A 12112-nucleotide genomic window follows, 5' to 3' on the forward strand; every position below is an offset into this window, starting at 1 on the left:
AATCTGATAACTAGAATGTGTAGACTTTCCAAGATTCAATTTATGTCGTCCTATCATCAGATATAATGTCCCAGACAACAACTGATCTGACATCATATTCTTTAAGTATCAACTGACACTTTCAACTGGTTGAGAAAGGGAAATATTGTTCCATTCCCCAACCTTTTGATGTTACTATACTTTCTCTGTGGTAACACAGGGCTTTCCAAGAGTCCATTCTGTAGAGTGGAGAGAAAAGGGGGAAAGGTATTTATGGGGGGGTCATAAACCTCACCCAACAGGGAAACGTCATGACAACAATGTCCCTAAGGGGCAATTCATTGTAAAAGCTCCTATGCCCTTTAGGGCCACCATATCTATTGTCTAATAGGAAGGCGAGTTGTTCATTAGATATACTTACCTGTACTAAACAGCTGTGTTTTGTGAAAAGTTCTTATTAGAATACTGTGTTGGTGCTCCTAATTTTGTATGTCATGCTATCCAATTGGTTGACTCACTTACTGTTAGAATGAATATGTTTCCACCCCCCAAAAAATGTTTGGGTTTTTATAAGAGCCTGTCTCCCCTCATCCCCTCTACTTTTCTCCCTCCTGTTGTTGACCGTAGGAGCCAACTCAAACAGTCAAGGCGGTGATTTCACCAATAATGATGGTGACGAAGACAAAGGTATTTTTCTGTCTTTTTACATTTTTGACCCCAAAAAAAGAAAAGCCTGATATTCGTGCATGAACTAAACTATTTATAGATACATTTTTTCTGAATTTTTTTGTTTATTTTTTCTCTCTCTTTTTAACCCTTGAAGTGCGTATCAATGGGCACCTCTGGGATCTTCCTTTTTTTTAACAACCTCTTTCCTCTTTGGAGATGGAGATCATAATTTACAGCGAATCAGAAGGTCGTGTACTAAGGGTGAAAGGTCACCTCTAAATGGGGAATGAGGTGTACGCTCCAATAGTCACCACTTACAAAAATCTCCCCCCTCACTCCCCCTTTGCTGCAAAGTGAAAGATGTTAAATTGAAACTCTGCATGTATATTCTCTGGCCTCCTCGGAGGTGAAGTTATTAAATAGTCATGTTTTCCCTTTAGTTTATTTTCTTCTTTCTTTTTCTTCATTGCTCGGTGAAGCATGAGCACTACACTAACCCACGTTTGTTCAGTTTTGACAGTTGGAAACCTTGTTCATTTGTAACTCTGTCAAAATCTCTGTCATATGTTTTCTGCTCGCTTTCTTGTGCATGGTACTATTAACCCAAAATGGTGGTTCGATTATGTTTCTCTAAAGACCTGGGGATGCCTAGGAGATGAGTGAAAGCACTGGGGAAATGTTTCAGTGATGTTAAGGCACAGGTTGTCTTCATGGTTTTAAAATCAAAGGGCAGAGCGCTGACATTTTTAGATCACTGTGCTACGACGGTTGACGTTCTCTTTCTCAAAATCTGCAACACTAGAAAGTGCCCTTTTTATCTCCTCAGTACATACCAGGCTTTATCTAGGCATTTTCTACCTCTCAATGATGTACTGTAAAAAATAAATCCAGATTGCCTTCTTATAGCCGCCTTGATGATGTGAAATGGTAATAGGCTTAGATAGGTAGGAGTGAAAGCTGTGAATAAGGTTCACCTTAAAATCCTTATTAGGGGAGATTACTAAAAGGGCATGTGGTGTGCATTACCTTTTCTTCATAACCTTTTTCTCTTGGCATTATCAGATATGTTTCTTTCTTCTTTTTGTTCCCCCTCAGAAATGGTCAAATGGTTTTTCAGAAAGATCTATTGTAACCTTTAGAATCTACTGATCATTACCACGAATGCATTTATGACTGTTTTCTCAATGTGTATTGTCTGATCAGCTGGGTGAGAATCTATCTCTCGGTGTGTACTTGTGTGTACAGCTACACCATGTTAACTAAACGTTCAGACTAACTAAACGTGCCTGGATTTTAAGAACTACTGCCGTGCCGTGTCAAACCCACACCTGTGTTTTCAGGAGTGCTACGACCAGTGCAGGCGGAGGATCGATGCTCACTGACTGTTTGAGCGTCTGCCCTGGTGATGAATTACACCCCCCCCCCCCCCCCCCCACCAGTTCCCCTGAGGTTATAACCCTGCTGCCATAGAGTGCAGTGCTGCGGAGCAGAGACACCTGACGTATTTCCATGACGCACGGAAGGGACACACGCGCACGCATGCACACCTCGCTCACAGCACAGCAATGCAGCTCACCGAGTCCCTCCTTCCTCTAACTCCCACCTCCTCTGCTGCAGTTCCCTCGCTAAAAACACTCACCTCAGGCTTAAATGAGATAGAAGCGTATTCCTATTCTCTTGGAAGTTTTAAATGGCTGCATTTGAAAACCGTTGTTTTGCTTTTGCCCTCCAGGAAACTTTGAAATGAGCGATCAAATATATCCTTATTATTTCATGACTTAGTTTGGAGTAAGAAAGGGTATTATTTGAAATGTCTCTGTAATTGAGAGCATGTCTAAGTACATTAGAGGTGTGGAGTGTGTACGTACGTACTTCAATACTCTATAGTGTGGTAGCTAATATAATGCCTTTGCGACATCTGACACTAAGCTTTCATTTTGGAACTCCTCTTCTGTTTTCCTTGACAGGTCTCTGTATGGAACAGGGAGACGTGTGTAGAGATTGTGTTAAAGCAAGATCGTATCCATTAGGCACCAAACTGGGAAAAAAAAGTACTGAAACAGGGAGGGATTACCTTAACTTGTCCAATAAGAAACACTAGTTAATGGTTGTGAAACATTTTGCTACAATGTCCTCTCATGATTATGACCCAGCTCTATCAAACAGGAACAGGAAGAGTGACCAGCTACTTCCTGTCTGACTGTGGGGTTGGAGGAGTTCACTGTTCCCATTAACTGCCATCTTCCGACCCTCCATCCCTTCCTTTCATCCCTCCCTTTCATCCCTCTATCCCATTACTAACACTTGGAAAATGCAGAAACCAATGGAAAATTCTGATGACCCCCCCTACTCGATCCCTCCCTTCTCCCCCTTTCTCCCACCTATCCCTCTCTCCCTACTCTCCCTCTCCCTCCTCTCCCTCCTCTCCCTCTCTCCCACCTCTCCCTCCTTCCCACACCATGTAGAGATGAGTAATGTGTGCGGCGCCGCTGTGCCCGTGGAGGAATATATTATCCCCCCGGCCCGGTGTGGCAGTGATGAATATCTAGGGCATGCTCACTGCAGACTCACCCAGCCAGGCAGCTCTCAGCTAGGCAGCTCCATGCAGCTCCTCTACAGAGAGAATAGAGAGAGAGAGAGAGAGGTGTTCTCTTCTCTCTTCTCTCTCTCTTTCATGGCACTCTCTCTCCCTCATCTCTGTCTCCACTCTCTCTTCCCTCTCCCTCTCTCTCTATTTCTCTGTTTTAAGTGCACTGCAGTGACCGGATGGGGACACGCTGGGACAAGGAGACCCTAAGACAACCCCTTCCCGAAACGATCAAAAATTAAAACCATGCTCCTAAAAATCTGTCATGCTCTTTTGGAATGGATCAAAGTTGCTTCTCTGTCTTAATCTCCTCCAGTCCAACCTCCCCAGAGCAAGTCAACATTCGAGATGTAGAGTGACAGCCAATTTGCCTTCTCTGTTCGATCGAAGGCCCGCCAAATTCCATCTCAGAACATAGAACTCAGAGCCTAGCTTTAAAGAAGAGCCTGCATCAGATCAGTATCTGTTTTAGACTGGAGCCACTGACCACTTTATGTACTGCCCCTCTTGTTTAATGTGCATCTGGAATGTTCCACTTGGTTTCAGCAGCTCCTATCCTACCAACGAATACAAGTAAGAACCTCAGCGTGGAATGGAGAAAGTGGCCCGTTAAATAAGTTAGAAGATATGAGTTAGTTACCCTTCCTCCAACTCGTCTCGTCGACCCAGTCTATCTGTGAAGTGCACTGTATTTGGCCGCCTGCCCAAGAGGAGCGTGGCGGAGGTGAAGGGGGAGGGTTCCTTCTCAAGAAGGCCTCGGCCACAACAGCAGACTGCAGGCTACACACTGCACAGGCTAGGCTGGTGCTAATAGATACATTCACATTGTCGTAGCACTAGGCGCCCACTCAGAACACAGCGGAGATTAATTACCACCGTGGGTTGTTTATCACCTCTCCTTTCTATATATTGGTGGGGTTTTTTTGCGGAGGAGGGGAAGCGATATAAACACACGCACGCGTGGCACGCACACAAGCGTACACATACGCACCCACACACACTCAGCTGAGCTCCAATGCAAGGCAGTCGTCTGTCTGCCCATAGGCCCTGCTACTCACTGCCAAGCCTGCGGAGGCAGAAGCAATGTGACCTAGAGGCCAGCCAGGCAGCTGGCCCGCCCCCTTGCAGCAGCAGCCAATGGCGGATCCAACAGAAACCAATAATCGGAGTGTACTGAGAAGGCCTTGGTTGAATACCAATTACATAGTTCGGGTCATGGCTGGGTAAACCCTGACTTGTTCAGCCCGCTGCCTGCTTCCATGACCAATAGTTTGGCCCCTGCAACACTAGACCAAGTGGAATCTTATTTATTTGGAATTCCATGGTTTGAAATAGCATTGCAGTACACACACGTTTACATCGCTGTACACGCTGGCTAACATTATTTCACACATACTCACGTTGAGGATCATCATACATACTCCAAAATACATTGGTGAGTCACACATACGCACATTCACATTGACTGTTATCCAATCCTGTGGAGGGGCCGTGCTATGATGTTCCATCGTTGATGCTCTCATCCTTGGTGACATTTTGAAGAATTACATAGAGCCCTGATGATATGGTCACGGATGATGTATAACCCCACTTGTTCAGCCAGTGTAGTAGATATTTACGAGATACACTACAAGGTCAAACGTTTGTGGACACCTGCTCGTCGAACATCTCATTCCAAAATCATGGGCATTAATATGGAGTTGGTCCCCCCTTTTCTGCTATAACAGCCTCTACTCTTCTGAAAAGGCTTTCCACTAGATGTTGGAACATTGCTGTGGGGACTTGCTTTCATTCAGCCACAAGAGCATTAGTGAGGCCGGTCACTGATGTTGGATAATTAGGTCTGGTTGGCAGTTGGCGTTCCAGTTCATCCAGAATGTGTTCGATGTTCTTGAGTTCAGGGATCTTTATACCTTCACTGGAACTAAGGGGCCTAGCCGAAAACCACGAGAAACAGCCCCAGACCATTATTTCTCCTCCACCAAACTTTACAGTTAGCACTATGCATTCCGGCAGGTAGTGTTCTCCTGGCATCCGCCGAACCCAGATTCGTCCGTCGGACTGCCAGATGATGAAGCATGATTAATTACGATAGAGAACGCGTTTCCACTGCTCAAGAGTCCAATGGCGGCGAGCTTTACACCACTCTAGTTGACGCTTGGCATTGCACGTGGTGATCTTAGGCTTGTGTGAGGCTGCTCGGCCATGGAAACTCATTTCATGAAGCTCCAGACTAACAGTTATTGTGCTGACGTTGCTTCCAGAGCCAGTTTGGAACTCGGTAGGGAGTGTTGCAACCGAGGACACATGATTTTTACTCACTAGGCGCTTCAGCACTCGGCGGTCACGTTCTGTGAGCTTGTGTGGCCTACCAATACAAGGCCGTTGTTGCTCCTTGACGTTTCCACTTCACAATAGCAGCACTTACAGTTGACCAGCTCTAGCACGGCAGAAATGTTTCCAACTGACTTGTTGGATAGGTGGTATCCTATGACGGTGCACCGTTGAAAGTCACTGAGCTCTTCAGTAATGCAATTCTACTGGCAACGTTTGTCTATGGAGATTGCATGGCTGTGTGCTCGATTTTATACACCTGTCAGCAATGGGTGTGGCTGATATAGCCGAATCCACTAATTTGAAAGGGTGTCCACATACTTTCGCATATACAGTGCATTTGGAAAGCATTCAGACCCCTTTCCCTTTTCCACATTTTGTTACATTACAGCCTGATTCTAAAATGTATTAAATAAAACAAAAAATGATAATCAATCTACACACAATACCCCATAATGAAAAAGCGAAAACAGGTTTTTAGAAATGTTTGCAAATTTATAAAAAAACAGAAACACTTATTTACATAAGTATTCAGACCATTTGCTATGAGACTCGAAATTGAGCTCAGGTGCATCCTGTTTCCATTGATCATCCTTGAGATGTTTCTACAACTTGATTGGAGTCCACCTGTGGTAAATTCAATTGAATGGACATGATTTGGAAAGGCTACTTTTATCCGAGACAGGATTGTGTCGAAGCACAGATCTGGGGAAGGGTACCAAAACATTTCTGCAGCAACGAAGTTCCCCAAGAACACAGTGGCCTCATCATTCTTAAATGGAAGAAGTTTGGAATCACCAAGACTCTTCCTAGAGCTGGCTGCCTGGTCAAACTGAGCAATCTGGGGAGATGGGTCTTGGTCAGGGAGGTCACCAAGAACCTGATCGTCACTCTGACAGAGCTCCAGAGTTCCTCTGTGGAGATGGGAGAACCTTCCAGAAGGACAACCATCTGCAGCACTCCACCAATCAGGCTTTTATGGTAGATTGGCCGACGGTCATTGAAAGGTACATGACAGCCCGCTTGGAGTTTGCCAAAAGGCACCTAAAGCACCTATGGTGGTGGCAGCATCATGCTGTGGGGTGGTTTTTCAGCGGCAGGGACTGGGAGACTAGTCAGGATCGAGGGAAAGAAGAACAGAGCAAAGTACAGAGAGATCCTTGATGAAAACCTGCTCCGGAGCGCTCAGGACCTCAAACTAGGGTGAAGGTTCAACTTCCAACAGGACAACGACGCTAAGCACACAGCAAAGACAAAGTAGAAGTGGCTTCGGGGCAAGTCTTTGAATGTCCTTGAGTGGCACAAAAAATGATAAAAAACAGTTTTACTTTGTCGGTGTGGGGTATTTTGTGTAGATTGATGAGGGAAAAAAACAATAAATCCATTTTAGAATAAGGCTGTAACGTAACAAAATGTGTAAAAAGTCAGGGGGTCTGAGTACTTTCCGAATGCACTGTAAATTGAGGTTTAGATAAGGTTGGTTTGCACTGTATAGTATTTATACCCAGAGACTAGAAGAACACCTTTAATTGTTTGTGTTGAAGTAAGGAAATCCTTGAAAATCCCTCCTTCCCCAAGTCATTGATTTCTCCACCAACTCATTGCTTCTCCACCATGTCCTAAGCAGGTAGAATGTGAAAAGCAGTGGTAGAATGTCGAGCTATGACTTCTGCGATGCTGGACCCATAGGAATCAACTATAAGTCATTGAAAAACACCCTATTGAGGCCTGTGACTGCTGGCTGAACTGACTTGTGATTTATCCTACTAGCAGGCTGGTTGTTTGTGGAACATGATATCCCTCTCCAATCTTCTCTCATGCTAAGGCTCTACCCTCTTAATTTATAATCAACTCCTACACATGTACTAATCACCAGCTGTAATCAGAACCAGAGTAGGGAAGTTCCAAAATAAAGTACTCACCCTGCCTAATTGTACTGTAGCAGTCATGTTTGGCCGTGTCTCAAATTACACCCTATTCCCTATATACGGACTCTGTTCAAAAGTGGAGCACTATATAGGTAATATGGTGCCATTTGGGAAACAGTCCTTGTGTGTTGGTGTAACTCCAAGAACATAGACCCTGATATCTGCAGAATGATGCCGCTATCACATATCTAAAATGGCAAGTTTCCCCTCTTACAGTATCTCCAATACTACAGTACTTACAGTGGACCTATCTCGTCCAATAGCGTTTACATATGACACCCACTTTGAACTACCAATATTCCATTGGCCTGCTGATTTTTAAAATGTAAAAAAATAACGTATGCATCCAAAGTAAAGGATGTGGCTGGCTCCTTCCTAACCAACCAAATGACGCCCTATTCCCTGCGTAGGAGCCTGCACTACTTTTGACAAAGGTCCATAGGGCGATGGTCAAAAGTAGTGCACTATTAAGGGAACAGGGTGCCCTTTGGGACGTACTACCAGACTCTGTGTTATCTACAGGCGCTCATGCTCGTTGCTCTTCTTTCCAGACATCCATGATGAGAACGGGCTGAAGCCGGTCATGGTGTACATCCATGGTGGATCCTACATGGAGGGAACGGGGAACATGATCGATGGGAGTATCCTGGCGAGCTACGGAAACGTCATCGTAATCACCATAAACTACAGGCTCGGAGTGTTAGGTAAGTCACAGCATAACATTTGGGTATTCTTGGCGCTTTGTGTTGTGAATTCTATGGATTGATGGATTCGTCCATGTTGTGCGTTTGATGTGTGTTTTGGTTGGCTGCAGTACTGTAAATGCTGGCGATTAAAATTGTGAGGTGGTATAATTTGTATTTTCAAAATGTGTATTCTTTGTAAAATTATATTGGATTGTAATTCAGTATTTTCTCAACTGATGGCACAGCAGGAAATAAACCCATACAAATTGAATGGGGAGTAAAAAAGTAGAGAATTTTTAGATTTAGTTTTTACTTCTATCTGATTTGGCAGAAGTTGACATCTCAGATAAGATTGCTCTAATAGACCAAGAGAGGAGAATGTGATGGTAGGAGAGAATATTTATAATAGGAGAGGTTTCTGGTAACACAACGTTAAATGTTCCGACATGGAATTAAGCTATTTTCCCCCAGCATATCAACTCCTGTAACTCCAGTATGAAGTCTGGGGACGATGGTGTCGGAGAGGTTATCAAGCTGATAGGCTTTGTCATCCCAGTCCATGGTGATACTGTGCATGCTTTAGCAAATTATACTAGACCTACGAATTGGAAGACATCCAAACTCAAGCTATACTGTCTTGATTATACTATGTGGGCGCACATTATGCTTTGTTCATGGATCTATTTTTACCAACAGCTATATTAGTCAGAAGCATCTGCAAGGTTTATCCATGTCTATTTTCTAAATCCACTGTACAGTACATTTCGCAGTTCTTTCTGCAGTGTTCGGATAAACTCCTAATCTCGTCCACCAGCCGTCTCTGTCTCTGTCACACCTCTCTGTCTATGAGTACTACACCTCACTGTCTACACACGGTAATAATTGAGCCTGGGGACGAGCTGAGACTAAACCTGGTAGTTTCATGGAGGCCAAGATGCTGAAGTGTTGTTAAGCCCATAAGAAAACCAAAGCTACATCCAGGGTGTTCAATTCCTGTTCACACCCCGGTATCCACTGCTGCTCTGCTTTCCATTTACTATAAAGCTGAGCTGTCTGCACCGCTCGCTATATTTAGTTTCGCGATTGAGAGCCAGGGGAAAAAGGTGTTCTGGAAAAGTATGCACTGCGGAGGAGAGAAGAAAAAAAAACGTAGAGAGAGGAGAAAGAAGGCCCTTGTTAAGTCTGTCTCTCAGCTTCTTTGATAGACTGGGTGAGGAGAGAGATGAGGGGTGTGTGTGTGTGTGTGTGTGTGTGTGTGTGTGTGTGTGTGTGTGTGTGTGTGTGTGTGTGTGTGTGTGTGTGTGTGTGTGTGTGTGTGTGTGTGTGTGTGTGTGTGTGTGTGTGTGTGTGTGTGTGTGTGTGTGTGTGTGTGTGTGTGTGTGTGTGTGTGTGTGTGTGTGTGTGTGTGTGTGTGTGCGCACAGCACATTTTTGTGGGTACCTATAAATGCACTATGTGTTTGTGTGTCTCTCAGAGTAGAGGTTCAGGCTAGAGCATCCCTCAGCTACATGGCCTCTATTCTGCCATAGAAATAGAAATGTATTCATCCCAGATAAAGATAAGGACCAGAATGTAAATTCTCCTCAGACACGCACCAACTTCCTCTCCCAGAACATTGGGCAGTCTCTTGCTAGATAGTCTGACGTCTGAATAGTGTGTTCAGGTAGTCTGACGTCTGAATAGTGTGTTCAGGTAGTCTGACGTCTGAATAGTGAGTTCAGGTAGTCTGACGTCTGAATAGTGTGTTCAGGTAGTCTGACGTCTGAATAGTGTGTTCAGGTAGTCTGACGTCTGAATAGTGAGTTCAGGTAGTCTGACGTCTGAATAGTGAGTTCAGGTAGTCTGACGTCTGAATAGTGTGTTCAGGTAGTCTGACGTCTGAATAGTGTTTTCAGGTAGTCTGACGTCTGAATAGTGTGTTCAGGTAGTCTGACGTCTGAATAGTGTGTTCAGGTAGTCTGACGTCTGAATAGTGTGTTCAGGTAGTCTGACGTCTGAATAGTGTGTTCAGGTAGTCTGACGTCTGAATAGTGTGTTCAGGTAGTCTGACGTCTGAATAGTGTGTTCAGGTAGTCTGACGTCTGAATAGTGTGTTCAGGTAGTCTGACGTCTGAATAGTGTGTTCAGGTAGTCTGACGTCTGAATAGTGAGTTCAGGTAGTCTGACGTCTGAATAGTGTGTTCAGGTAGTCTGACGTCTGAATAGTGTGTTCAGGTAGTCTGACGTCTGAATAGTGAGTTCAGGTAGTCTGACGTCTGAATAGTGTGTTCAGGTAGTCTGACGTCTGAATAGTGTGTTCAGGTAGTCTGACGTCTGAATAGTGTGTTCAGGTAGTCTGACGTCTGAATAGTGTGTTCAGGTAGTCTAACGTCTGAATAGTGTGTTCAGGTAGTCTAACGCCTGAATAGTGTGTTCAGGTAGTCTGACGTCTAAATAGTGTGTTCAGATAGTTTAATGTATGAATAGTGTGTTCAGATAGTTTAATGTCTGAATAGTGTGTTCATTTATTTCAAACTAACATAAGACTCCGCTTGGTTTGAAGAATCAATTCATTTTATAAACAAGAGAAGTGTTGTATTATGTAACCAACCAGTGCTATATTATGTAACCAACTATCATGGTGACGGATGGTATCTTTAGCCTCTTAATCTCACAAACGCGCAGAAGGATGGCATGGTGTCAGTGCAGCAGAGTGTGTGTGAGATGGAATCAAGAGCAGTAGGTGGGTCATCTGTGCAGTGTGTGTGTGTGTGTGTGTGTGTGTGTGTGTGTGTGCGTGTGTGTGTAGCATCTCCGGCTCTGTTTCCAGTGGCTGGCCCTGGCTGTGACCGCGTTGGTACCATGCCATGCTGCCACGCTGTTTTCGTAACACTGCACCATCTGTGTCCAAGCTCCACATGGGCCGATCTGTTTGACGAGCTCTCCCTGAGCTCCATTACTCTGAGCTGGGATGTGTCAGAGCCACATGGCACTCCGCTCCTCTCCTCCTCTCTCCATCCCATTATGGCGAGACGTGAGGGGCCTGCTGATGTCTCCCTGATTCCGACGCATGTGTCTTGGCTGCCTACACTTAACCCTCTCTATCCTTACCTTCCCCCACACCTTCTCCACCTCTGTCTGTCTGTCTGTCTGTCTGTCTGTCTGTCTGTCTGTCTGTCTGTCTGTCTGTCTGTCTGTCTGTCTGTCTGTCTGTCTGTCTGTCTGTCTGTCTGTCTGTCTGTCTGTCTGTCTGTCTGTCTGTCTGTCTGTCTGTCTCTCTCTCTCTCTCTCTCTCTCTCTCTCTCTCTCTCTCTCTCTCTCTCTCTCTCTCTCTCTCTCTCTCTCTCTCTCTCTCTCTCTCTCTCTCTCTCTCTCTCTCTCTCTCTCTCTCTCTCTCTCTCTCTCTCTCTCTCTCTCTCTCTCTCTCTCTCTCTCTCTCTCTCTCTCTCTCTCTCTCTCTCTCTCTCTCTCTCTCTCTCTCTCTCTCTCTCTCTCTCTCTCTCTCTCTCTCTCTCTCTCTCTCTCTCTCTCTCTCTCTCTCTCTCTCTCTCTCTCTCTCTCTCTCTCTCTCTCTCTCTCTCTCTCTCTCTCTCTCTCTCTCTCTCTCTCTCTCTCTCTCTCTCTCTCTCTCTCTCTCTCTCTCTCTCTCTCTCTCTCTCTCTCTCTCTCTCTCTCTCTCTCTCTCTCTCTCTCTCTCTCTCTCTCTCTCTCTCTCTCTCTCTCTCTCTCTCTCTCTCTCTCTCTCTCTCTCTCTCTCTCTCTCTCTCTCTCTCTCTCTGCCTGGTAAAACAGGTTCTGAGTGTTTGGCATCTAGGTCTTAAAATACAATTAAATACCGACTTAATCCAGTCCAGATATAGGTCCAGATGAGGGCTTTTACATCCCTACAAGGTCTGGAAATATAACGGGGGATTACCAATAGTTTGTTCTACTGGTGAATCTGGAATTGA

General features: G+C 44.9%; 1 protein-coding gene across 2 annotated transcripts in view; it reads left to right on the top strand.

Annotated features, from left to right (window-relative positions):
* Positions 1 to 12112, top strand: part of LOC139532204 (neuroligin-4, X-linked-like) — a 77797-nt gene that overhangs the window by 19080 nt on the left and 46605 nt on the right. The window contains exons 3-4 of one of the 2 annotated variants that reach the window (XM_071329521.1): positions 607 to 666; positions 8049 to 8201. In XM_071329521.1, coding sequence (XP_071185622.1) covers positions 607 to 666; positions 8049 to 8201 — 213 coding nt within the window. The remainder of the gene's footprint in view (positions 1 to 606; positions 667 to 8048; positions 8202 to 12112) is intronic. The other variant, XM_071329522.1, reaches the window with a different exon arrangement.

The sequence above is a fragment of the Salvelinus alpinus genome, chromosome 10, assembly GCF_045679555.1.
Source record: "Salvelinus alpinus chromosome 10, SLU_Salpinus.1, whole genome shotgun sequence".
NCBI lineage: Eukaryota > Metazoa > Chordata > Actinopteri > Salmoniformes > Salmonidae > Salvelinus > Salvelinus alpinus.